This window comes from Acanthochromis polyacanthus, chromosome 10 (assembly GCF_021347895.1).
Source record: "Acanthochromis polyacanthus isolate Apoly-LR-REF ecotype Palm Island chromosome 10, KAUST_Apoly_ChrSc, whole genome shotgun sequence".
In the NCBI taxonomy this organism is placed as follows: Eukaryota; Metazoa; Chordata; class Actinopteri; family Pomacentridae; genus Acanthochromis; species Acanthochromis polyacanthus.
This window is the reverse complement of record NC_067122.1, coordinates 6,323,168-6,351,167: the sequence shown is the minus strand read 5'-3', so window position 1 is coordinate 6,351,167 and position 28,000 is coordinate 6,323,168. Positions and strand designations below refer to the sequence as shown.

General features: G+C 40.0%; 2 protein-coding genes across 2 annotated transcripts; one reads left to right on the top strand and one right to left on the bottom strand.

Annotated features, from left to right (window-relative positions):
• Positions 1-2: 2 nt before the first annotated feature.
• Positions 3-22,128, top strand: LOC127535814 (testicular haploid expressed gene protein-like). The gene is made up of 9 exons (XM_051954690.1): positions 3-21; positions 109-139; positions 2,001-2,057; positions 2,505-2,639; positions 4,345-4,473; positions 8,083-8,224; positions 8,833-8,967; positions 9,795-9,949; positions 21,967-22,128. Exons 1-8 carry the CDS (start codon positions 3-5, stop codon positions 9,924-9,926), a joined length of 780 nt encoding a protein of 259 aa, XP_051810650.1. The 3' UTR covers positions 9,927-9,949; positions 21,967-22,128.
• On the bottom strand, positions 20,857-28,000 carry hopx (HOP homeobox). The gene is made up of 2 exons (XM_022199632.2): positions 27,650-28,000; positions 20,857-21,156 (listed from the first exon to the last, which is right to left on the bottom strand). Exons 1-2 carry the CDS (start codon positions 27,797-27,799, stop codon positions 21,079-21,081), a joined length of 228 nt encoding a protein of 75 aa, XP_022055324.1. The 5' UTR covers positions 27,800-28,000; the 3' UTR covers positions 20,857-21,078.

Here is a 28,000-nt window from a genome sequence, read left to right as displayed (position 1 = left end):
AGATGGTGTCTGGAAAACAAGGTAAATTTATCATTTCCTCTCAGTCTTAGGATGTTTGGGAGCTAATATTTTTAATCTGTTAACTTCTTTTGTTGTTGGTTGTTGCAGGAATTCAGTCCAGATTTGGTCCATCGAACAGGTGAAGTTTTTTAAGTTTTTCCGCTGCATCTCATGGCTTATATTGAACATTTTCCTGTTCTGTTGCTTGTTGTTCATATCATAATTACTTAACATGATCAGAATTCACAAACATGTGCCCAAATTTCCTAAGTAGCTGGGATAAAAAATAGACGGTAATGGATAAACTGTTGGAGTGGGTGGATAAAAATAATGAATGAAACTGCTGAAATATTTGGCCAGAGGTAAGTAATATCCAGAGGAAATATGTTTTGTTTCAAACTATTTTCAACAGAATTAAAAGTTATGTAAGGAATTAAAAAAACATAAGATAAAAGCAGCAAAGTTAAAGTTAAATGCATTTTAAAATGTTCACACTTAGGTTAATGAAGGGCCGAGGGAAACTTTTTTGACTTTGGGTCAGAAAGTAGCAAGTTTTTAAGCCAAATGTGTGTAAACCCACTGACAAGTCTTTCTCACTCGTGCTGTGACAGAAGTTATTTAAGTACTTGGTAAATTCTTAATGTGGTAGTTGGGTGACTTGGTAGTTCTTTTAATGTGGCTGTTGAGATTCATGTCTGAATGTTTGACCGCACCAAGGTTTCTGCTTTAGTCTGTGGTGTGAAGCTGATTGCTGAATTTTATTTGTTCTTCCTTCAGTTTTGTGTTTGCCTAATTGTAGAAAATTTTGGTAGATCCACTTATTGATTTGTTCAGTGCAGCTCCTGGGTGCTTGCATGTTATTATAGTCTCACAGTTATGTAAAGTTGTGTGTCATCTGCATATTTTGTGGTTTTAGATCATTTGAGCATTAGGGAGCATATAGATGTAGACTAATCTTTTGAAATGGTTCACTAAAAACACGAAGTGAACAGTCAAAACTGTTGGCGTCAAGAAATTACTTCATTTTTGTCTTTGTTTATTTGAAGAAAATTCTTCCACATCAAACCACTGATTTGTTCAATGCAGCACCTGGGTGCTTATATAGGATTGTATTTTATATTATGTAAAGCTGTGTGTCATCTGCATAGTAACAGTAACATGATTTTTTTGCTTTCAATAGTATGAGCGAGATGGAGCATGTAGATGTAGATTAACCACTTCCAATAATTAGCCAAAAGTTGGAATTAAGTAGCTGACCCGGTTCAGTTATTTAGCAGTTTATTTAATTGATAAATACCCAATTAATAAGTAGTGGGCATTCTAAGCAAAAATACAATATTAATTAATACCTGTTTAAATATTCGGCTTAATTATTTAACATTAATAAACGTTTTGTGACTAAATATGTTGTGCCACTGTGCAATCACTGTGATCAGTTGTAATGCACACAAATAAATGTTAAACTGAGTCATAGTGTTGTTGAAATTACACTTACTTTAATCTCTGGTTGTTTCTAATATAATTTTTAAAAGGACAGTTCATTACATATAAAGATTTTTCTAATATACTTGTTCTCCGTTGCACTAAAAGGTCTGAAAAACTTAGACTTTTTGTTACTTCTCGGTAATTATGCTATGAGTTTACTGGTCCGGCCTCTTTGAGATCAAATTAGGCCGTATGCAGCCCCTGGACCAAAATGAGTTAACACCCCTGCAATACAGGATCAGTTTAAACTGAGAAATTGGTCTTTTTCAGACGGCGCCGCAACATTCAAAAAACTCAGATAAACTGACAGTTGTGTCTTTGAGTCTGACTAGTGGCCACAGTGAGGTTTAGTGTTCCATCTGAAGAGTGAGACCAGTTTTAGAAGCTGGAATATAGAAAATCCTCAACAACGATGTGAAACCCTCTGAGCCACTGCATGTTCCCACTGGGCCCTGAGATACCCTCCTATTGAATGCAGCTTTCTGCTTTTCTCTGAATGTTATATGATTTGGCAGAATCTTGGAGCTGGCGCAGCACAAAACCTCAAAAACAGTTTGGGCAACGACTCCTTGGTGAGTAGCTGTGTCACACAAGCTTCCCTGATACCACAAGAAGAATCACAGTGGCCTCTATTCAGCACACGCCGGGTCCTGAGCATTTTGAGAATGGCAGGGCCGGTTCTGTTCCAGCTGCTACATCATATAAGATTCCATGTTTGTTCATTGATCCAATGTGAAACTGACTCCAAGAATCCAGGAACCAATGTGGTCAGTGTTTCCTTCTTCGAGTGAAATTTCCCTAAACTACATAATCCAAAGCAGATGTCTGGCACACTCTGAATGTGTGTTTAAAAAGGAAAAACAATGGAGACATGAGCAGAGGTCATTGTTGATTGAAGGTATCATTTTTTTATTTGGTAATTGCCCATTTGGAAAATATTTGTTCTACCTCTCCACTCATATTTTCATCATTGCAGCTTCTTATTGGAAACTTTCCATCTTTTTTTTTTCATTGATTAGTGAGAAGCTGAGCTGGGGCAACCAGGAGCCAATATGGCCCATCTCCGCTTCAGCGCTCGGAGCCGCTCCAAGTGCAAGAATCCAATACCTAGCCAGGCACAAAAGAGACTTCTCAGCAAGGGAGGACCACCGGAGGTAACTGTAGCCTGTGTGCACCTCCAACATTATTGATGACTCTATCAAAAAGGCATGAGCGGGAGGGCTGTTTGTGTTTGTGCTGCAAAGCCGAGTACACAAGCTTTTTACGCCGTGCTGCATCGACATATTTGAGTGGAAACGTTTGCAAAGCTCTTTGGCACACGGTAGATTCAGGAAAGTGATGTTCAGGACTGATGCCAGTTGATCGGAGGTGATCACCCCAGAGAGCTGTCAGCCTCAGTTAGTGGCTGGAAGGATGCGCTGGTAGTTACAGCTGCAGAGGCTCTTCTGCTGATAAAACCAATAATAATCATTCACTGTTATTGAAGATGACAGCTGGTTTGGTCCAAAGCTGGCTTTGTTTTTCCACATTGGCCTGCAGACTGCTGATTACATACACATAGATAGACTTTATTCTTCACTGGTTTGCCAGACTAAATTGGAATTTGTTGTGTCTGATAATTACCCTGCTGGTCGACATCTAATCACATCAGTCTGCAGTCTAGAAGTCTAGTCCATGCTGTTAATTTTTAATCCAATCAGTTGATAAAGTATTGCAGAAAAACAATCTAGTCTGACTCCACTATTGTTTTTTAGAATATAATAGTTTTAATACCTTAATATCGATAGTGTGATAGTGCTAGAGTGTGGTAGCTGGAACTTAAATTGCAAATTTAGCTTAGGTGTGCAACTGATTCCTTCCAGTTATACATTTTTTAAAATAAATATACACTACCGTTCAAAAGTGTAGGATCATCCAGATAGTTCATGTTTTCCATGAAAACTCACACTTTAATTCATGTGCTAACATAACTGCACAAGGGTTTTCTAATCATCAATGAGCCTTTCAACACCATTAGCTAACACAATGTAGCATTAGAACACAGGAGTGATGGTTGCTGGAAATGTTCCTCTGCACCCCTATGGAGATATTCCATTAAAAATCAGCTGTTTCCAGCTAGAATAGTCGTTTACCACATTAGCAATGTCCAGACTGCATTTCTGATTAACTTCATTGAAAAAGCTGCTTTTCTTTCAAAAACAAGAACTGTTTTAAGCAATCCCAAACTTTTGAACGGTAGTGTTAAAAATTAAATTTCAGTTTAACTCAGAAGACAATGACTCCAAGCACATTTCAATGTGCAGAGATTATTTGACCAAGAAAAAGGAATCTGGAGTACTGGAACTGATGGACTAGCCAAGACAAAGACTAGAATCCTATTGAAGAGATCTGAGATTTATTGAATTCAAAAATAGATTGCCCAAAACTTTCATCCAAAGCAAGTCTCTTGGAACAGCTCGGAACTATTTGGAACTCAAAAAGAAAGGAGACTGTCAAAGTACATAAAAACAATGGCAGCAAAAATGGAAGCTGTTATCAGGGCCAAAGGAGGCAATACAAAATATTAAGATGTTTGGTTAATCTATCTGTCTATCTGTCTATCTGTCTATCTGTCTGTCTGTCTGTCTGTCTGTCTGTCTGTCTGTCTGTCTATCTATCTTTCTTCACACGTCATTGCACTGTCATGAGTGTTTATCAAAATTTCTATGTTTTTGTGGGTGCATACTACTTTTCCACTGAGGCTTAACACTTTACCATTGTTCTATTTCCCTTCCTCCTTCCTTCTGCTTGAGACGATCTTTTGTCCCAGACACATCACAACATGTAATGGATGTGATAATAGCTTCCATTTTCCTGCAGGAAGGAGGTGGAGGAAGCGGCGAGCTTCTTCAGTACGAGGCGGCGTCCTTCCTCTAAAACCTTCCAGTATGAAAACATTGTGCGCTTGTCGACGCCCAAAACCAGGAACCGGAGCTCCCAGGAAGCACGGTAAAGACCTCATCAGATGCTAAACTTGTACCAAGCCTGAATCAAGGTTGTTTGGATGCCCATTATCTAGTTTTCCCCTAACTGAGCTGCATTTATTTTGACATCTTTTAGACTCTGTGTGTTAGATGATAAGATATGTGACCTAAACATCTTAACAAGCAATCCTCTACCTTGCTGGTAGTTTTTAGGTAATATAATGCAGGTTTTGGTCACTTTACGCATCTACAAGCACATGAGGGCTGGCATGGCGTAAATGTCGGCATGCCTTTATCCCCTCTAGACTCCACACAGACGTCTCTGCAGACATGTAGCCCAAAATTTGTGTCCCAGCGGCTGCTACGCCACGAGGGCTGTAGTGTACATGCATAAAATGTGAAGATGCTAATCTCCTGTGCAGGTATGAGAGTACTTCCTCCAAGCAGACTAGAAAGTAGTGTGTCCATAAGGGCAAGCCACTGATTCTGTGTTCCCCTGTGCAGACTGATTTAAAGACTTTGAAAGCAAACAAAGGATAAAAAGATGGTTTCTTTCTTGCTATAGTAAGTGCAGTTACAAATCCCCCTTCCTGTCAAATATAGAAAAACACTGAGGGGCTCCTCAAAGCCTGTGATGTTACAGTTTTCTGCGTTATATCACAGTTAATTACAGATTGTACAGGAGGTGTGCCCAGTATGTGGGACAGACATGGCACAGACTTTTGGGGGGAATTTCCTACTGTGTTTGGGCCCAGTTGATGAAAAGCATGTATGAATTTCAATTACAACTGTTTAAATGATGAAATATAAATGTGCAGAGGATGCATCTTCTTTCTTTTTTTGCACTATTTCCTAACACATGAGGAGTATGTGTGGTGGCAAACCTCCACAGAGAAGTCAGCGTGGACCCTCCTGAACTTGGACAGATTACTTTTTACCACACAGCCCCTTGTGGACATGCAGACGCAGAAAACATGAAATTGCCTTAATCACAGCTTTATAAATCCTGAGGTTTTATGCAACACAGACTTAGAACATCTGTAAATATATTCTGAGCCATGTTGCCATGGATAGATTTCATAGTTTTGACGTAAGAAGAGAAGCTAAAGGATCGTCAGCATAATCTTTGGCTTTTCATCAATCATGTGGACCAATACGTAGCTGGTGGTCAGAAACAGCAATGATGTGTCCACTAGAGGGCGCTAAGCAATTTTTATTTCATTCTTTAACTATAATCTGTGTGTCGAAGATGAACATGGCCTCCTGGTCTGAAAAGTGTAGCCAATGTGGGAGCGACATAAACCTGTATTCTTAACAACACTACCTAATGGACACTCATATCATCCTCAGGTTCTCAGTCCTCACTTACGACATTAAAGTTGAAACAACTCAGATGGCGACCACATCCATTTTTACACAGTAAAATGTTCCGCACACTGCATAAGTCACTTCAAAACTCTCAGGACCTCATCAAAAATGCTTATGTGTTTATATTGAGGTACATGTGGAGGCTATTTCTGTGAAATCAGTCAGTTGTGCTTTAAAAGCAAATAATGCCCAAACAATTAGTCGATTCATCAACTATTTTGGCATTTATAAAGCAAAAGCAGTTCACAACTCTGGTATCAGCTTGTTGGATGTCTTCATTCTTGTGGACTTAATATGAGCGGGTTTTGAACCACCTTTGCCTCTGGTGATCTGTAACAGATGCTTAGCATTTCATCGCAACTGATGAATTCATTTTAATAATCAAGATAAGACAAGACGATCCCTTATTAATCCCACAATGGGGAAACTTGTAGAGCAGTTTGTTAGAGCAGCAGAGATAGTACAACTGTTTAGGAAATGTACTAAAAATAAAACTGAATAAACCAAGACATACATAGTATTAATTATAGAAAACACATTATTGCATGTTAGTGGTGTTGCACAGATTCTTTCATGAATGGAAATATTGACATAAGTATTAATATTGCACAGATTACTAACTATATTGCACAGGTTTTATTTTTTATCTAATTAGATTCACTGTTCAGAAGTTTGGGGCATTTAGAAAGGCTCATTGATGATTAGAAAACCCTTGTGCAGTTATGTTAGCACATGAATAAAAGAGTACATTTTCATGGAAAACATGAAAACTGTCTGGGTGACCCTAAACTTTTGAACAATAATGTGTGTTGCATATGTTCTAGTATATGTCGGGAAAAAATTAATTATCTTTACTTGCAGCGCTAAATGAAGCTTAACTAAGCAGAAGCCTTTGCCACCCAGTCACAGTTGAATATTCGATTTTTAACATTTTTTTTATTATATTTTCTCAATTTGAAAACATATTCACTATATAAAACCACTAATTACTGTCTTACTGTTATGAAGTGTTTAAAAAAAACTTTCTTTGAAGTATCTGTTTTAGAGATTATTTCCACATCCTGCTCTCCAGTGTGTCACATGTCAAACTCCAAAGCGTCCATTGTCTCTGGGGAGGCCCTCACGCAAACCAAAGTCTCGAGTAATCGCAGCAGAATGCAACATATCATAAAGTTAAATATGAGACGGCAGAGCGGAGGCTCTGGTCCAACACTAATGTCTCCTCAGTGCACGAGGAAGCCAGCGCTCGGACATCTGTTATTTCAGTGTCAGACTGTGGCAGAGCGAAGAGCGGAGACAATAGAGCTTATTGTCCAAAGTTCAGCACCCCTGGGACACTCGTAGTCGGCCGCAGAAGTCTTTTTATAAATCCTCCACACAGCAGCCGCTGAACATGTTGTTGGGCATGAAGAGAGTTTCATCCAGGGTTTATTTTCAATCCAGTGCAGCAGCAGGCAGACGTCTTTGTTTGTGATTTCAGTGACAGCCATCACACTGATTGCTGTTTTAATGCTCTGTACAAGAAATAATCAGTCGAGACTTAATCCTCTCTTGTTGTTGCTCCAAAAAAAGACAGACGGATAAATAAAGCAGACAAAACAAAGCAGATAAAAATCAAATACTTTTCCTTCTGAAATTAAACTGTGGAGAAGAAAAACACCATTACATTTTATGTTCCTGCTTCCAAAAATACTAATATTAAGACAGATTAAATATTAGTAATGATAATAGAAACTAAACAAAAGAAATCAAAATGATGTGATATAAAGGCAGTAACAACCAAGAACAATCACACAAACACGAAGAAGTTAAAGTACCAATGGAGTCACAATGTCTGTGATCTATTTTTCTTTATTGCAATTTTATTTTCTTTAGCTTTTACACTGTGGCATTGAAGATAACAGCCATTTATTTTGTTCACGTCCACTGATTCTTCTTATCGGGATGAGGTGAGAAGATCCAGCGTAACTACATTATGTTTCAAATATTCACCACAGAACATTTTAAATGCATTTCCATCACATATGTCTTTAGAAACTTAAAATCCTGTCCGTAGCGGTACAACAGAGGACTGTCGGTGCGGCGATTTTAGGATTAAGGTGTAAAATTCTGAAAGTAAAAGCATGTTTTTACAAGAACAAGCCATAATATCACAAAAAAGTAAGAATTTTAGAGGAACAAGGCAGAAAAATGTAAGAATCACACAGCTTAGAATGTTTTTTCCCCCCTCACAGTGTATTAAAGGTTCTGTGTGTTCGTCCTGCAGGCCTCCTCACACTCCTCACTGTGAAAAAATCTGTCCAGTGTGGCACGTTGATCCCAGAGTGAAATCTGCTGCGATCTCTCCTCGACTGTTGCAGCTCTCCAGCCCCAAACGGACACATCCTGACTTCCAGAGCAACATGGAGGTAAAAATGTAGATATCTGTGAGCCAGAAAACTGCAAATTTATAACACAACTATGTCTGCTTTAACTCGGACTGCAGTGCACCTCTTCAGTGCTTAATATCTCCTCATTCAGTCCATGATTTTGACCCAAAATATATAAAATACTGTATGAGAATAAATAATTTGATAATTTATTGGCGATATAAGCGATAGGAAATCAAAAGCAACACGGGCTACATGTGAGAAACATGGAGGAAAAGAAGCAGGACTCTGAGTTTTGTGGCTAATTGGATAAAAGTGGTGCTTTTTTGTAGTGAACTGATTGTGTTTCTTTTTATTCTTCTTGTATATTTTGAAGACTTTCAGGTTAGAAATGTTTTAGTTGTTCTTACAGTAAAGGATTTGTTGATGATGGTGAAAGGAAATGTTAAATTATTTCATTAAAGTAGATTTTTATCTAATCTTTTATTACTCTTTGTGTCATTTTTCATGACTTTATTTAATCTAAACTGCAGGTTTGTGTTGGCAGCAGACTGATGGCAGCTCAACCCTCCTCAGCCGCCGTTGGGATCCGTTGTGATGACACAGGTGAAAATGATCTGAATCTGCTCTTCCTGTTTGTTCTGCAGAGTGTTTCCTCAGTCGTCTCCTTTGCATCCAGAACAGCACGAATCTCGAAGCGACTGGTCCAGTTGTCGCTGCCCAAACTGAGGGAGAGCAACATCTGCTACGACCTGGGACGCCCAGAGGAATCCATCTGGACGGTAAGAGCGCTCGCTAAGGCCGCTGTTAGGGTCAGTTTGTGTGATCTAATGATGTTTTCCACCGTCCACGGCAGTCCAGGCTGAAAATTTGTGGCTGAGCAGCAAAAAAATATGCAACATTGTTGAAACTGCACTCAGTTTGCTTAAAATAAAAATAGGTTGTTCATAATGTTTTCTAAAAAGATAGTTTATTCAATGTGAATAAACTATGTGAGTTGTACATTTTTGCACTAAAACAAAGGGAAAAATTTGGAATTGTTGATATCAATAGGTTGTTATGCTGTGATTTTACTGTTCGGTCCCCCTGAGGTCAGATTGGCCTGAATGTGGCCCCTGAGCTGAAAGGAGAGATTTTGACACCCTTGATTTAAAGGATTAATGGTGCAACATAAAAACCATCTGTGTTACTTAAGTCTTTAAATGGGAACAAACACAAAACCAGAGAACAAGGCATTCTTCTCTGACTGTACGCTCAACATCACACATTCAATTAAAATATTTTCCAGCTGTCTGAACTGGTTCTCACATGACGAATACATCTTCCCATTAACTGTGGAACTTTCCTATCCTTACCATCGTCAGGCAAATGACTATTTGATGAATCCGTTGCATGTGCATAAATTACAGACATTTATTGGCCATCTGTCTTCATGATCTGTTGCTTTGCAGTCTGCTATTTATAATTTGATGGATGAAGAACACCGTGTAGGACAGAAAAACAGAGCAGCAGCTGATCAGCAGCTTTTAAGACATGAGTTTGGTTCCTGCATTTTTACCATCTGCTAATACAACAAGAATGTACTGACTGTCTGAATCTCTATAATCAGGTTTCAAGGGCAGCGAGGAAAGCCACGGCGAGCACTCGTGTTGAGATGCTTGCATCACCAAAGCGACTGTCCGAGGACTACATCCCTCCACGAGAGCCAGAGTGGAGCCAGAAAAACGCCCAGTCCAGCTGAGCATCTACCAGCATCTTCACCAAGTCAGTGTTATTCTAGTTTGGAACCGTTGTTAAACCAATTCCATTCCTGTCTAAACCAGCAACATTTAAACATTACGACATGGGAAAGTAAAAATTCAGATTGAGACTCAAGCTTTGAAGTTGATTTAGATCAGATTTTTTTAAAAAGCCAGCTGTTGAATTAACTTCTTTCTGTGCTTTGCTTCCTCATATTCAGTATTTTTTTCAAATCATTTTGAACTAATTATCGCAACGTTTTTGCTTGCTGACAGAAACAAAATAATCAACCCACAAACCACACAGAGAGAAGCCCGACATCTCAGTGCAAACTCAAAGCACGAGGAAGACAAATCCAGATGAGAAAAGACGCCACAACTTTTTATAGCATGTCTTGAAGTTTGTGAATCGAATACAGTTATTATAAGATGTGAAAATACCACAATAAAATCCTCACTGAGCAGCTGGAAGATTTTAAAACTGCTAAAAATCGACCTCGGATTGAGAGAGCTAGAGGAAAAATGATGTTTCTGTTGATATCATTAACATCTCCATGAAACCTTAAATGATCCAACTCTGGACTGTGATATATAAACATTATCTGTAATCTTTTGACAAAAGAAGTGAGCAATGCTGGGGTTTAAGACATAATTGTGACTCTCTCCGTCTACGATCTGCAGCCTTTAACTGAGCCTCGGTGTGATACAGTGATCCACATGGTTTATCCTTTGCAGCAGAGCTGGATTCTGTAGTTTTATTGCAACCATGTGTTCATGAATCCTTGCACTAAAACATTTCCATGTCACAGAGTTTCATTCAGTGTCTATTATAGGCTTTAAAGAGCACGTCTGTGAAGTTCTCAGTATTAGAAGGAAGGCATCTCGACTTTCCTGAATGTCTTGAAGACGTTTCTTCTGAAAGGCCTCTTCAGGTATAACTGACTGGAGAGGAGTCACAGGTACTGAACCTCATGTGGGGCTTTTTAGCACACTGAGACTTCATATGAGTTGTTTGGATCCCCGATTCGAGCTGTATAGAGGAGTAAAGCTGCCCGAGGAGGGATCTTAAGGACTGTCACTGACTGATAAGTGCTGTCCTCTATGAAGTAATGGTCATTCAAGTTTGGCATAGATGGCTTCTTTCACTCCTCTTTCCAACCACTGGTGTTTCCAGACCTTAATGTATACACTGAAAAAGCATACCACTATGACCACCTGCGTAGTATTGTATCGGTCCCCTTATGTGGTCAAAAATGCTCTGAACCATTGGGCCTGGACCAAAGGAACTTTCAAGGTGTTCTGTGAGGTCTGGACCAGGACGCTGGCAGTGGATCCTTTGGATGCTCTGGGTTGTGCAGTGGGGCCAGGCCCGGGGTGGCTAATCGGGAGGACTGGGACAATTCCCAGTGGGCCGGTCTGATGTTTGGGCCACGATGTCCGGTGTTCAGTCATGGCTCTTGGTCGATCATTCTGCTGCTGCCGCTGTTCCTGGGCCGTCTCCACTGGCAGCTCTTTTCTTTTGTTTGCAGACACACCGTGAGGTTATACGTCCATGCACACGGTCAGAGGTGTTTGAAAGATGAAAACAGTTAGAGCAAGGATGGTGCGGAGAAGGCAAGAATTGTGATCAATTCACCTATCAGTGGTTTTAATGTTGTGGCTGATCGGTGTATACTGCTGTCCTCTGAATATCCTTTTAGAACTGCTGAATCCTGTCCTGAGTTGTGCCTTGTGAAACAGTTGTTCTGTTTCCTCAACGTACATTCGGAGAGCTCCTCACTTCACTGAACTGTGTACACTATATTACTCTTCTTATGCCTGAGTGTTTTGTCCTCAGGGTGAACAAGCTGCTGCCTCAGCGTGCGGTTGGGTTTGAAGTGCATAGTAATGTGGTTTGTTTAAGATCCTTTGGAGTTTTTCAGATCCTCCTGCAACACAAGGAATAACAATGTTGCTCTGTTAATTGTTCTTTTCCTCTCTGTTCTGTTTCAACAAAGGCCCAGTTTGGGTAACCACATGTGTTTAGTGCTTCTCTGATGTCTTTGAGCTCATTCTCTGTCTACTTCTTCACTTGTTGGAGGCAGTGTGTGCCACAAGGAATGAGAAACAAGACCGTTTTCTTTATCATTGTTTGTACCCCTGAGAGGACATCTCTTGTTTTTTATAGAACTGACAGATAGACAAAGAAAGAGTCCCATTCAGGCCAATCACCACCACATCCAAAGCCCTGGTGACCTAAGATATCACTTCAATCTTCACATGCATGCCAACGCAGTAAAGACTATCAGGAAGCGATTACTACAGGACATACTCTGTCTAAGCTGCTCATCTTCGGCCTGATGACCACCTACTTTAACATAACAAAGGCTTCTTCAGACAGATGTGTGGGTCATCGATGTCTCCAATCATAGTCAATATCTTTACAGAGGTAAAGATGTAAAGAGTGGAGGTAAGAGTTAGGTATGAGGATAAAACCAAAAAACAGAAAGTTGTAACTTTTACAGCATACATCAATGCAGTGGACACCAGCAAGTAATATCAGTGAAAATATTCTGCCCTTCTCCGACTGTATGGTGCACACTGAAGATGGCAGATACCTCAGTGTCAAAAATAATATACACAGAGATTAACACTGATTCTCTGCTTCCACTCATTTTAGAGCCCTAAACCATCAGGCTTACAGAGGAGAAGAAGCACAACACATGAGAGAAGCACATAAAATGAGTCAAACCTATAAAAAAGACATAGACCAACAGTGTATCCTTGTGGAGTTTAAGCTAAGCAACATGAAACAGAAGTTCATCCACACTTTACAGAAAACCTCCAGACATCAGGCTGCATTCATACAAAGTCATTCTTGCACAATGTGCATTTTAAACCAGTAAAAATATTATTATTTTGTCATGTCAATGTCATTTTTGACCCACTTACGCATCTACAGGTTAAGGATCCTAAACTGTTGCAGCATTGTGGACGTCAGGTGGAAGTGTAGCAAAAATTGTGTTGGTTTTTTTTTTTAAACAAAAACGTCTCAGTGTGGATGTAATTGTTGTGTATGCAACTTGATGTGGTAAAGACTTGCACGCTGGGAAACAAAACTGCAGCAACACAACTGCATGGCACAAATCAAGGAGAGTCAGGAGGTGGTCACTTATCAGCCACTTACAATGCAGCAATACAACTTATAAACCCATTCACGCTTCAACTCAGGGGACCCTAATGTTTCACATGTGACCTCAAGGTGCCAAAAACATCACAAGAGTTTCAATACCTGGCACGACTCAACAGCCAGGCAGAAATTAAGTGTTTCAGATTAGACAAGAAACGTCTTCAAGAAGTAATTGAAGCTGCCTTCTGTAATTTTTCCAATCATGAGAGAATTAAATAATTGACAGCCGTCAAAAGCTGCTCTTTCCCCATTTCAGAGGTCACGACTTTTTGAAAATTTAACATTCTGGCCATCATTTAGTTAACAAAGGCATCAATTTGAAAATCTGCTGTAATCCCTTTTACACTGCTGGGGCCCGTAAGTGAGTGTTACATGAAAAAATGGACACAGTTGTACATTCGGAGGCGGCGGCCAGCATGGTTCTTAGATCAGCGCAGGTTTGTGGGCCGACTCAAGGCAGAGGCCAGCCAGACATCAAAGGAGATTTAACCTACAACCCGCTGGGAGGCTAATCTGGGATTAGCCTGCTGAGGTCGAGAGGTTGAGATCAGGAGGAGGAGGTGGGGAGACAAGGGGACAAACAATGAGAGATAAATTAAAAATAATTTCCTCAGTTTATGACGTCCTCGACCTACAGCATTTCATTGTTACGTTGGAACTGGTTATACGTCATCATGCGGTGCTTTATGACAGCTTGGTTTACATGTGCCGGTTGTATGCCATCTTGGATTTTGCTACATTTGCTAACTTGTTGCCCTTCATTTTAGCTCCCAAGCGTAAGTCAGACTCTTCTGATGGCAGTGCTTTGAAGAAAATGAAAACCATCTCAGTGGAAGTGAAATTAGAGAGAATAAAACGCTCAAGTTGTAAAGACAGTGCAACATATTCTGTCATCTTCTTGTAAAATGACTCATGCACGCATGAAAGTTGTTGGTATTCATGACTTTTCCGAAGAACTGATCGATATCGTGATGCATGTACGGCTTTGTTTACATTTTCGCCGAAGTTTCGACGTACAACAAAAATTGACTTTAATCGATCCGTAGGAATGGAACTCTGATGTTTTCTTACTTTAGAATAGTGTTAGCCTAGCCGCGCTAGACAACCCACAGCAACGAATTTAATTCTCTGCCAGAGTGGGTCTAGTTACCCTCCATAAGGCTCGAGGCTGGATTCTCCTAAAACTGGCCGGACGAATCACCATGAAGTGTAGAGTCAGAAGGCGGGCGTAACGAAGTGACGACAGAGGCGTGACGATTCTGACAGAAACAACCGGCGCACAATAAACAGTTATCTTTCGACTCAGCTTTGGCCACAGCCCTTAAAGATTTGAAGCTAAAATTCAACTTGAAAGATAAACAAAGGACGGCACTGAAGTGTTTCATTGAGAAGAAAGACGTATTTGGACTTATGCCGACGGGATATGGCAAATCCTTAATATACCAGTTGGCTCCGCTGGTTGGGAAGCTAATGGGACTTAGCCACAATCCGCCGGCGCTCTTGGAACTACATCAGCCTATTCGTTGTACTGATTGGTTGTATACCTACCCAATTGCTGCAGAGGGATTTGATAGACAACCTTTTAGCCCGCCTCCCTCCCTGTCGAGCTTCCCTAGACCCTTGTGCCTTCAGAACATGGGTCTAGCGCGGCTAGGCTAGAATAGTGTTGCTTTTTAACTTGAATTTGTCGAGTTAAAAAGTAACGCTATTCTAAAGTAAGAAATGACAAAATGAGCATAATCCATGTAGATTTCATTGTTGTTGTGTTGTGTTGTTGGTGATGCTCTACGTCTGTTTCCTTTGCTGTCAGAGCTGAAGTTCTCTGAGTCTTTGCTGTGTTTGTGTTTTACCCTTCATCTGCCACATGTGGTTTGTGCCAGCAGCCTCACGCCGGATGTCGCGTTGCGTACAGTCGGTCCACACCTTCTGCTAAACACAGGAAACAGATAAAGCAACACGTTCTCCTGTGTTGCAATTTTGTGTTTGAGAAGCTGTGAATGAAAAATTAATAATCAATAGCACAATTATTAGGAGCAGCCAGAATTGGTCCAGATAAAAATGCACAGATTTTGGGAATAGAATAATCTCTGGTTAAATATGTTAAGTCTGCAAACGACATCATGGAGTTACAGGAACTGTCTGCAAACAAAACTAAATCTTCCCCTAACAGAGAGGAACTGTGCTGCTGCTGCTGCTGTGGTTTTAGACTAATAAATCTGCTGGACTTCACTCTGCAAACCCTGTATTTTCTTAATTAACCACCATTTATGGTGCATAAGATGAGGTAAAACCAGAACGTCCATATGGTTTTGCTTTGGTTTATGCGTTTGAGGAAATGGTCCGGAACAGGAGAAACAGACGAGTGAAAAGAAAAAAAAACAGACTTCTTGGGAGGAAAGGATATCAGGGTTTATCCAGAGGTGTCTGGAAGGGTTTCATAAGTTGAGGGATGGTTTAGTTTAAGTTTAAAAGCAGCTTAAAGGACCGCCTGCACGTCTAAAGCAGCTCCATGAGGTTGTGTAATTCTACAAATGGTCACATTTTTCAAGTTGTGAAAAGTTTATTTGTTCTTGTGGGTGCCAAATTCACACTATGTTCTTAAATGTGTGCAGCATCAGTCAGTAACTCACACTGAAGGTTAAATTTGAGTGCAATCGCTCTCGCTTTGGTTTAAAAAGCCGTATTTTACAGATAAATCCTCCCTGATTTTTCTATAGTTTCCTCCCATGTGTTGATATTTTGAACCGTGTCGACTTTCAAACCAGCGACTCGGATTTCTGACTGGTGCTAAATTAACATCAGGGAGTGTACTTTCAGATTGAGTATTCTTATTAATAGCACATGTAAACATTCGAATGCATCAAGTTTGACGCCCTGTTGAAGCCGGCCGAAGAATCAGTGCATCTCCTTGAGTGTGGCTAGATAAACGAAGCATTAATTAAATATTGATTATTATAAATCCAGTATTTTGTGGTTTTGTGGCCACAACAGCAGCAGCTAATCGTTTATTTGTTTGGATATTATTCAAATTGATCATTTTAAACTACTGCAGGCTTGGATTGTGTTTAACTGGTGTCTCTTAATGACCATCTAAAGGTAAATTATCAGCTTTACAGTCTCTTCGAAAAAGTATAAATGTCCACATGAAAAGTCTCTGTTTTTACAAACAGTAATTAATTCTCTTATAATGTGCATTTAAATCCAGTAAAAAATATAATTATTTTACAGATATTTTCTGCTGTTGCCAAAGTTTATTGTCTGGCATTTTTGCTTTAGCAAAAGTTACGTATCAGTTAGAAAAGTTAGTCACCGTGAATTTCACTGTTAATGAACTAGTCGTCTCAGCTCTACTTCACTTTTTAAAAGTTAGGGCCAGCAGCTTGAAACTAAAACTGAAAATCTGAGTAAGAACGAGTTGAATTAGACTTCAAAAATATAAAGCGGTGCGGAAACAAAAAATCAACCAACAAGAGAGGAAAACTAATCAGAAAACTACATTTAAAATGAAATGATCGGATCAATTCCCGTTCAGCGGAACAGAAAGTCAGGCTGCAGACTGACAGATTCCTTGCAGCTCTGCAGCGTCCTCTTAGCAACACACAAAACCAGACTCCATTCAGATTCTGAACACACTCTCGTCCGTCCACTGCTGTGACTCTGGACCAGCAGGAACTTTTTCTCTGACATTCAAGATCAGAGCAGAACATCAGCATCATGACCTCTGACCTTTTATCATCCACACTGGTCAGGTTCATCTCTGCAGCCACGTTTATTTTTTTTTAAAAAAATCTCGACTGCAAATGATGTTTTTCACGTTCTGCTAATTTGTTAAAATGAGGCAAACCTTTTTTATTTGACTATGAGTTGATGGCCACAAAAATATTATTTTACAGATATTTATGGATATTGAGGAATGACAGAAAAAAAGGTACGCATTTACACACTGCCTGCAAAAAACTAACCACAAAAAACTGCATAATGTCCACATCTGTATTTTACAAATTATACATGTTCTTTCACCCTGTTTTTATTACTTTTCTTTTTTACAGCTTTTGAATGTTACTTTACGTTTCTGCTATTGTTTTCACGTCATATCTGCAGATTTTCAGATTTTTCAACAGTCCACATGACTCTTAATACTTACTATCCTGTGTTGTGCTACCAACAAGTGTAATGGTATTGTGATTATTATCATTTAGAATAATAATAACAATAACAATAATAATAGTATAATAATAGTTAGCCACGTCTCTAACCTGCAGTTCTTGTAAATCAACACTGGAAGAGTTTCAAAAAGAGGTAACTCCGTTTTCAGAAAACTCTTTTTTGTGTTTACTTGAGATAATAATAATAACACTAATAATTTATTTTTTCTCTATTTTGTCATGTATTTTTCTACTGACTCAAATCCACTCAGCTTCAGTTTGATTGATTTTATCTCAAGTAAACAATAAAAAAAAGTTTTTTGAAAATGTATCAAAACGGAGTTATCTGTTTTGCAAATGAACTCCTCACTTCTAAAACCCAGTATAAACCACATACCTCATTATAAAGACTGAGGAATAATATGATATTTATCATTTCAAAGAATTTGGAAATTTAGGTTTCAACAGCAACACCTTTTATTTTGCTAACCAGTAGTAATATCCCCTTAAAGCTGCTTTACCATCATTTCTTTTTCTTTTTTTTAAAAAAACTGTCACCTACAGTACAATAAGTCCTATAGGTGACAGTTTAAAAAAAGAAAATAAAAATGTGCTGAAACCAGTTTACCAAGTGAAGCAATCGAAACTGTGAGAGTGAATGATGATTTATGAGCGAGCAGGAGCGAGGCAGGGTCCCAGATATAATGTGTGTTTTCAGCAGGGACTATAAAAATGTTTTTCTTTAGTGGGTGTGACTTTTTTTTTCTTTACACTCAGCTGAACAGCGGAAAACACCCCCAGGCTCAGGAAACAGACACCGGCTCTGTGTGTGTTCTGTATTTCTAGACGTATCCCCTAAAGTGAGGGGCTAGTGAGCAGCTTAGACTGTTCAGATTCTGAGTAAACACCGAAAACGTGAGTAAACGTGAACAGGAGAGTTGAGATTTGAAAAGCAGCGCTGTGTTTTATGACTGCCTGTTGGGTCGGTGTTGGTTTCTGTCGAGCTCGTTGTGCTCACCGTTCCCACGATCAGAGCGTTTTCACTCCCGGCCTGTTGGCAGGAAACCCCATCCTCTCCCCCTCTCCTCACCCCTCTCTCCCCCGCCTCCTTCAGTCTCTTCGGAGGGAGTGTGAGGCTTCAGGATGTCTTTTCTGTCCTGAAAAAATGAGAAACTGTGTCCTTGTCCTGCTTCTTGATTCCCCTTTTTCAGCTCGGTTGGGTTAAAGAACACGTTTTCATTCCTGTGCAGCACAAACGTCCAAAAATGCAGCTCTAGTCTGCAGATTTCTCTTAACTTCTGTCAGTTCTGCTAAACTACGTCAGACTCTTATAAGCAGTTTTCCTCAACCTTGCTTCATTTATTTATTTCACCTCTTTGTGCTCAGAAATTCTGCCTTCCCTTAATGTTTGTTTGTAACAGACCTGCATTACATTCACCATGAAACTTCTTAATGTTTTGCATGAGAGCATTTTCAGAATTGTGCTTTCTTGCACTTAAACAAAGAGAAAAATTTGATATCGTCATTGTTTATAGGTTATTATGCTGTGATTTTACTGGTCCGACCCACTTGAGATCAAGTTGAAATTGGGCTGCATGTGGCCCCTGAACTAAAATGCTCTACGTCTTTCTGATCGGGATGTTGCTGTTTTTGTGTCGTCGGAACCCGATACAACAGACATGACGATAAGAGGACGGGATGGAAAACTCAAAAATCCATCACGACAGTTGTTGGTTTAAGTGTTTTAAGATTGCTATTGTTATTCTATATTTTTTGTGTCAACAAAGCTCAAAATATCTCTCAGACTCTAAGCCCTAAGACCATTCATTCCTTCTGAAGAAGCAAACGTTAGCTCAAAAATTGCAGCACAATATAGTCTATTTATAGGGGAATGTTTTCAGTGGCGGATTAAGACACATTTGTTGCATTATATTAATATTTGTTAGTTGCATTCAAACAAACTACAGTGTGTGTGTGCTTGCTAATGTGTCGTTGGACAACAACAGAACAGAGGAGTGACATCTATGACATCAGCTTGTAATCTTGTCATGGGATTTGTTGACTGTAACAAACAAGTGGAATATTGGCAGCCTCGTCCTTTAACCCTGTTTGAGGCCTAAAGCTCCGACTTTCTGGTGAGATCACAGCCTTTTTACAGCGCTCAGTCATGGGGAGAAAAAGGAACAATGAAATGACATCACCTGCCGATTGTGTAGCCCATAATGCCATTCACAGTCGAGCTGTTTCCTCCCCCTTCCCTCCCCTCCTCACCCATCCCTGTCTGTCTGTCTCACAGCTTCTGAAATGTTCCAGATTCGTCCCTACAAGTTCCAATTCCAGCAGCATCCACTGTAATCGCAGCGCTTCCTCACATCTTTTATGTGGAAGCGGGCGTCCAGCTCGGCTCCCTGCTGACAGACTTACATGTAAACAGAACAATGGAAACAAAAGCAGCCCCCTCGGACCACCCTTTATAAAGCTCTGCCCGTTATTGTATAACCCGACTTCCTCAGTGAATTTAAAGCCCACTCTAATGGTGGATAATGGCTCTTCAGTTCTTAAAAGCGCCGAAGGCTCTTCATTTTTTATTTATTTTTTTCAGTCATCTGCTTTAGTGGAAGGTAAAAGCATGAAGTTAAAGCTGGAACTACCATTTTTTATTATCAAGTGAGGGGGTTAGAAGCAGACTGGTCTAACCCACAAAAAATACAAACTGAGTTTTGTAGAATTTCTGCAATATTTTATAGTGTTTGTTAGATTTTAGTGTCAAAGTGGTCTAACCCACAACCCAAATATAGCGTTATGGTCGTGCTTTGAATGTTACATCATTATCGTAAACACAAAAACTACAGACAGTGGGTCAGACCACTCTACTTCCAACCCTTCATTTGATTATTTGGTTGATAGAACATCAGAAAACAAAGAGAAATGTCCATCACAGCTCCTCAAACTCCAACCTGAAATCCTGTAATATGTTGTTCTGTCTGACTAACAGTCCAGAACCCAAAATATTGCATTCGCTCAAATAGAATTGACCCAGAAGTGCTGCAAACTCCTACATTTGACTTATAAATGTGTTTAAAAATGATCTGGTCCAATAGAACCACCAAAAAATGGCAGCTTAAAGAACTTAAAGTCCTTTGGAGCACCATTTCTGATGGTTCTTTAGGGGTTGTGGAACTAAAATTGGTTCTCAAAAGCAAAGACCACAAACTGGCATTGGCTTTTGATTTTGTGGAATTCACTCGCTCGCTCTTTGTCAACTGATCGGCCTCAGAATGTTTAAAATGAATCTCTGGTTATTGATTTAACTCCTAAAATGTCATCTCTGTGTATCAAAATGACAAATTTAGACTTTTTTTTGCATTAAAATAATCCGTTTATGCCCTAAAAATGTTGTACATGAGGAAGAGTTTTCTTCAAGAGTCCCGCACACACGTTCTCTGGGCTACCTGGTTGATCCTGCCAGTTGCATGTGCTTGTCTCAAAGATTAAGCCATGTGAAACTGCAAGAGGCCCAGTTATGGTTTCGTCAATTAAGATCCACTTTTGCTTCCACGCAGCAGCTTTGTTGTCCGAATGCAGATGTACAGTAGCCTCAAAGCACACTGGAGTCAGTTTAACTTATAATAACAATATGTTTATTTCTGTAAACATGGCGATTATACAGGCAATGGCGCACACACACAACTTCACATTCTGCAAAATAAAATAGCTTCATAGATACAAAAACAGAGATGGACAGCCGGAGAGGGAAGTGTCAGGAATCAGTTCATCCAGGAGGAAAAAAGCAGGTCATGATGAAGGAGCTTCAGGCATCCAGAAGGCGGTCAGGAAACTTTAGTCCCACACCATTCCCGTTTCAGCCGGAAGACCCTCCGCCTGCCTCCACACTGCGTTACGTAGCTTGAACCATTTCTGCAGGGAAAAAGACCAAAACAAACAGGTGAAGGGTTAGAAGCAGGTGGCAGGAGGTTCTGTTCACAGATTTACCGCTGCAGAGCCGGATACCTGATCGCGGTGATGTAACCGGTTCCTCGGACAGAATACGGACACGACATGAATATTCCTGAGAAGTTACACAGGTGTGGCGTCTTATATTGCCAAGAATTAAATACAAATGCAGTTCAGTCCTCAGGCCAGTGGCTATGTTTACATGTAGACAATGATTTAAGGATTGCCAACTGGACAGCAACATGATAATATGATTCTCAAATAGGAAACCCAATCGCTCTGTTTGTGTGAGTAACAACACACGTGAGCTACACAACTATATTGTTCATATGTGGAGCTTCAACTTAAAGAGTGAAAAGATGCTATTAGCAGCATATCTGTTGTGTTTGACAGAGAAATATATCATAAAACATGTGATACTGCATGAAATCATGCAACAGAAAGATTTACAGGAAGTTTTAAAGTTATGTTTTATCATCTGAAAAATTAATGGAGCACAGCCGTCATTTTTTTTTTTTTGTCAAGGATAATTAAATGTTTAGTTATTGTGTGACTAGAGTGCTGATCATAAATACAGAAATATAAGCTATAATTAAACCATGATTAAACGAAAACTGTCCCTGTCTGACTCTCACAACCTTCACAGTCACATTGCAGTCACATTTTGTGCTGCATGTAAAAGTGGCTGCTGACTCACGGAGGCACAGCGGTGACCCCGAGCCTGAGTTTTATCAGAAAAACCACAGAAAACGAATGTTTCCATCTCATTTTCAGAGAATGCAGGCAGTGACTGGGCCTGTTTCTCTGGGACCAGTTCCCTGCACAAGCTTTCTGCACTCTGACAGTTCAGCCAGCGACTGCTACACTAAAACTCCGACCAGATGACGACTGCGTGGAGCGCCTCGACACACACCCGTGACCGGTCGCAGTGCTGTTTTGCGGTTCGTGTTGTCAAGGGACTCACAACAGCGCTGACATAATCTCGATAACGCCAAGGGGGAAAGGGAGGGATCCAGGCTTCTGACACAAGACCGAGGCTGGATGTTTGAGCCGCGCGCCTGGCAGAAGGGTCGCTTTCCACGTTTTGTAATGACAACACATGAGATTTCCATTTTGGGTTGTCTGTGTTTGCACTTACAGACTAAATCGATTCAAGAACTCGCAGAACTTGGCTGTTGATGCTGATGTTTCACAACTAACGATCCCATCTGTAAAACTGCAGTTTTCTCTCCCTGGTTTTGAATGGAAGCTTTGTCTTTTTGTTGCTTTGACACTTTTTTTACAGGTACAAAAGACTTTTGAATCCCTTATATAAGCAAGTCATTTCTGAACAATAATAAACTGATTTATAATCCTGCCGACCTATACAATGGCGTCTGTGTCTTTTTTTTCCTGTTGACTCGCACTGCATTGCATAAGGAGGCCTTTCAGACTTCACTCTGACGCAGCAAAGCAAATAAAACGTTGCGCGGAAGGAGTTCAAACATGCCGCCACAGAGGCTGAAGCACGTTGTAAATATTGTTAATGCGAAACGGGGAGCGGTAGCCGGGGTGGGTTCCTTCAGCCGAAAAACTTCCAAAGAGTTCTTTGTCAACAAATACAAAACACTCGACAGGATGGGCGGCAGGACCAAAGAGAAAGCCAGAAAAAAAAAAAAGACATGAGCGGGAGGTTTAGCTGGGTCTTTTGAAGGGAGGCCAGACCTTTACCTCACCCTGCATGGACTGGGCTTCCCTGTCAGGTCAGCCCGGCTTCTCCCACCTTTGTATGCAGTGAATGGAAACACAGAATCAGCCGGATTGTGAACCTCAGCCGGGACATGACTGGCTAAAGATGAGGCTTGGCAGCAGTTTGCAGCAGTTAGCAAATCTTTCAAAGTTCAACATTTTCTCGTACAAAATTCCCTTTTTCCACCAGGTCCTGATAAATGCGTGAAGTTCTGTTGCCAGAACAAAAAAACCAAGGCCATAAATCACACGACTACCAGACTGAAGATAACCCATTTGGTTTGGCTAACTCCAGCCTTGTCTGGTTAGCATCCTCTGATCTTTAAAGGAAGGCTTAGGGATAGATTTTGTCCTAGATCTTTTCCAAAAGGGGTCATTTTACAGACATGAATCATTACATACACCAGTAATCCTTCTGATGTGCAAGATTTAAGTCATGAATTTGATTACCTGGAAATCTACAAATTAGTATCTGTACTTGTCAGGGGGATTACTGCAAATCTGGAGATAGATTTATAACTGGGAATTAAAGTCAGGATATCTTTTTCCAAGTTGGAAGTGTAATATTAGAATGGATAGAGCAGTTTCTGGGTTAGTTGCGGCTTTTGAACTTGCATTTTGTGTAAACGGATGGCCAAAAAAATCAAGTGTTAGCTTTGCAAACAGCAATTTCTATATCACAGCTCAACAACAAACCTATGAGATCATCTAAAAAAACAAAAAAAACAGGCTAACTTGTCTGCATTATATTTCTCAATAGTTCTTCTTATATATTTTCAGAAATCATATGGATATTGCTGCTTGTAAACAGTTTCCATCATTACGCAATAAAATAAGCAAATTAAGATGATCTAATATGCCACAAATGCTATCCATTTATGCTGATTTAGAATCTATTTAGGCTAATAAGACTAGCAGGTAGAGGGCACTCATAGATAACGTGCAAATTTCATCCCCAATCAATTGGTTGAAGAATTAAATATGATTTCAGTTTAGTTGGCTTTTTTTTTTTTTTTTTTTTTTTAGCTTTCATGCACTTTCTGCTGCACATGCTCAGTACTGCTTTACCTGATGGGCCGGTCCACATGTTCCTGTTTGATATCATGAAAATATAACATTTTTTTTTCTTGGTGTTGGAAAAGTTTTACAAACATGAAGGCACGCTGGATTAACCCTCTGAGTTCCAAGCAGTTTTATTAGCTGTTGTCCCATTTTTACCAGAATATAAAGTCCTATATCTCTCTGGAAACAATACCACTAAGCAGAACAAAAAACGACTAAATCTGGAATTTACATGTTCGGCATTTTTTTCAAGTCCCTACAGATATATGTTACCAATAGTGGAAAGAATGGCAGCTCCACATGCTGTATATATTTTACTCCTTACATCACATGATTTGTTTCCATACCTGTCTCTCTTTGTGTAAACACTGCCTGCAGTTCAGCCGAAAAGTCACAGGATTTTTGACTTTTGATCACAGCTGAGTTAATAATGTCTTTGCAGTTGTGCTTTGAAGCACAGATTTTTTTTTATTATTATTATTTTTAATTTCAAGGGAAAAGGTTTATTTTTTGGCTATTTCTGAAAAATGTGACTGATTTTGAACTTAAACTTGATTTCTGGCACATGACAGATAAGTACTTCAGGGGCTGCTTTAAAGTAGAAAATCTGACGATATTTTCTGTTTTTACAGTTTCTGGCTAATAAATGGTGTAATTTTTGTACATTTTAAACACAATAAACCAGTTATGGGGTTCAGAGGGTTAAAATCTCATAAGAGACAAAGGAACATCTGACCGTGTTTGCGCTTAGAGGCGTTTCATCAACAGTTTTACAGATGTTATTTCATTACATAGGCCTGTATTGCAGAAGCATCGATCTTACACACACATGATGTAACTTCTCAAACAGTGCCGCCGTCTCTATGACAACGCAAAAGCAAGTTTTAAGCACTTTGCATAATTTCTTCTGACGGTTGATTGTTGCTTTTTGCTGTTAGTTCTGGTGTAAAATGTGCTTCACATCTAGAATAATTCTTCCTGTGATTCTCCGTTTGAAAAACCTGTTTACACACCTGCCTGAAATCTGTGTTGGGCGTTTTTGTGTTGCCGCAGCACAGAGATATCTGGAGGAACTGGTTTGCAGTAGAAACCAGCGAGCAGCTCACATGTCATGTGTTCACTGGCGACATGTTTGCATGTGACAGCTGCCTGTTTCCACTCGACTGTCGGCTGCACCAACACAAACACGAGCAGGAATTTGCATACGAAGCAAGCCTGATGCTGCGTCAATCCAAATGACAGAATTTACATGTGGGGCTTTTCCTCCTCATGAGCGCAGCTAAGCAAACAGCCATGGCAGAAAGCTTGCTCTGAACTGAAACATCCACCAGTCTGGATGGCAGCTGGAGGAATCAGTGTGATCTGTCAGCGAGAGGAATGCTACTGGAACGGGCCTGCATAACTTGAGCGCACGTTGCGTTGGTATCGGTGCTCTGAAGCTTCACATCTGGCTGCTGATGTGAAGATCACAAACTTTACAGTAGGCCAAAAGACATTCCCCAGATAGAGAGTTGGTGGGAGTATTTATGTGTGGGAGAGAAGGGTGATGGAGACTAAATACCGAAGTAATAAAGTGAAGTTTTCTACAATTAAATGCCTGCTTTTTCTACTTTAATTTATGACTGTGACATAAGCTTGCATGTTTTGTGCTCAATAGCTGTTATATCATATGTTACCTATGTTTACTTCCTGACAACCACTCTCTTCCTCTTGCTTAAATGTTTAAATCTGGAAAATGTACAGTTTTTTCTTATCTTAACATTACACTACATGAAATATTTGTGGGCTTTGGAGATACGGTGACACTGCTTTGAACGCTAGGACACTCTGATGGACATTTATTGAGGAAAATAGCTGCTAAGTGCAGCCCTAATGAGCTCTAGCGTGGGACTTCCCACATCCTACAAGGAAAAATAACATAAAACTGATGTTAAACAGACCCGGCTGCTGTTTATTTTTTAATGCTTGCATGCTTTAGAAAGCATACTTTTAAGTTTGGGAAGTGAACTCATTCCACCGATGAGGATGTGGTTAAGAAAATAGAAAACAAGGTTGACTGTTAGTATGTTTTCAATCAAAACTGTAACGTTAGGCCATTTTCCTTGATGGTTAATATGCCTAGTGACATTTAACCAATTTGTTTGGTCAATAAAAGGCAAGAATATCACAGTAAAATAGCCATTCAGTGCTTTTTTTTGGGTCCAAAACCTAAACATTTGCAGTTTACTGTCACATAATTAGAGAAATTGAAATCAGAGAATTATTCGCATTTGAGCTCAAAATATGACAAATATTTGAATATCAAAATAGTGTTTGATGATTTTTTTGTCAGCTGACTTGTATTTTCTCCCTGTATATCAAACACAAGTAAGTAAAGACGAGCTTCTCACATCCTCATGTACAATGCAGCACATATATAAACAGCGCCCACATCCTTGGTTATATCAGCACAGAATATCTTAAAAACAACAGCCACAGTCCCACCCTCACTGTGTAACTGACAGCCTGAAGCCCGTACAGATGAGTTAGCGTCTTTGTGAGAGTTAACAATAGCGGCACTTGAACCTGAAAAAAGGAAAAGAGGAAAAACAGCCTGAAGCTGCTCCACTGAACATCAGTGAGCTGTTAACTCTGTGTTCAGTGTCACTTTACACTCAAATGAGGAATATTTCATCACATGGTGACGTTTTGACAGAAATGTTGGGCAGGTTCACCCTGAGCGCCGACCTGCTCTTGTCACTGCTAATGGAGTTGATAGAGATTTAAAGCCTTGTTTTGCAAACCCTGCCTTTGTTCCTTTGAGCACTGTGTCCCTCTGACACTGATAAACACTAAAACCAGTTAACTGTATCTCTGTGAAGCTGTGACACTATAAAGCCTCATTTAATGAATGTAGGTCTCATATTTTTTTTATTGTAAGCAGGTGATGTAGGCTCAAGGAAAGCAACATTTAGTCAAGAAGTACAGTTGAGTACATTATACTTTACTGTAGTTCAAAACTAATATTAATAATAACTACTCAGTGGTACATAAGTTATATTATCAAACTAACCTGGCAGAAGATGAATGTACAAGATAAGAACAACATATTTCCTGAACAGGCTATTTTTACTTTTCCCTGTTAGATTTAATTATTAAAATGTCATTTTTAATTAAGGAGTAGTTCGACTGCAGACCTTTGTGTCCTCTAAGAACTGAAAAATATCCAAACACATAACAAAAAGTGATCATTTCTGACAGATATTTGCATTTTCATATGATTCTCAATTTCATAATCAGCATGTTGTAACAGTGTGAACTAGTAGCAAATGACTGCAGCTCCTCTGATTTCAATATTTTGTGTTATTTATCCCGATTTCTTATGACTAAAACCGTCTTCCATTTGTCAGCATGTTATTTAAAGTGTGCAAACAAGAAGCTTGGGAACCAGCAGGACTATAAATGACACAGAAATAAATTATGAGTCCCAGGATACTAATGAAGGATCAATCAGTCATCTCACATGTCACTATCAGTCTCCACGAAGAATTAGACATAATGAATACACAATATATTCGAATAATTTAAACTATCCCAGTCTAAAAACCCGCTATACTGCAGCCAAACTTAATGTCACAAACTCCTGATCACACTCAGGCAGTGAGGAAAGGGCTGAAATATGACTCACTTGTGTTTCCTCCTCTGACAGTCCGCACTCCGCTGCGATCAACATGAGCGTCGTCTCGTCCGGATGCTTGGTGACTTTGTTAAAATTCTCCTCCAGCACTTTGACCTGCTCCTCCGACAGCTTCAGACACTCCATCGCTTTAGAAGCCATAATCCCGTGTGCGTGTATGCGTGTGTTCCCGCTCTCCAAAAGAGTTCAGCCTCGGTTGGTTGGAGCTCAGATGTGCGCACAGCTGGACGCGCGGAGCAGAAGGCGAAGCGGTGCGTAAAGGACGCGGAGACGGAGCAGCGCGGTGCGGCGGGGCGGCTCTCTGACAGCCCGGCGGGAGTGTGCGAGTGCGTGCGGGTGTGC

What these genes read in the sequence shown, in the direction of transcription:
- LOC127535814 (XM_051954690.1), top strand. An exon ending in GCAAGGGAGGACCACCGGAG is followed by an intron (nt 2,640 to 4,344) that starts GTAACTGTAGCC and finishes ATTTTCCTGCAG; the next exon opens with GAAGGAGGTGGAGGAAGCGG. An exon ending in CGGAGCTCCCAGGAAGCACG is followed by an intron (nt 4,474 to 8,082) that starts GTAAAGACCTCA and finishes TTCGTCCTGCAG; the next exon opens with GCCTCCTCACACTCCTCACT.
- hopx (XM_022199632.2), bottom strand. Translation starts at nt 27,799, where the DNA reads ATGGCTTCTAAAGCGATGGAGTGTCTGAAGCTGTCGGAGGAGCAGGTC. An exon ending in TGTCAGAGGAGGAAACACAA is followed by an intron (nt 21,157 to 27,649) that starts GTGAGTCATATT and finishes TTTTCCCTGCAG; the next exon opens with AAATGGTTCAAGCTACGTAA.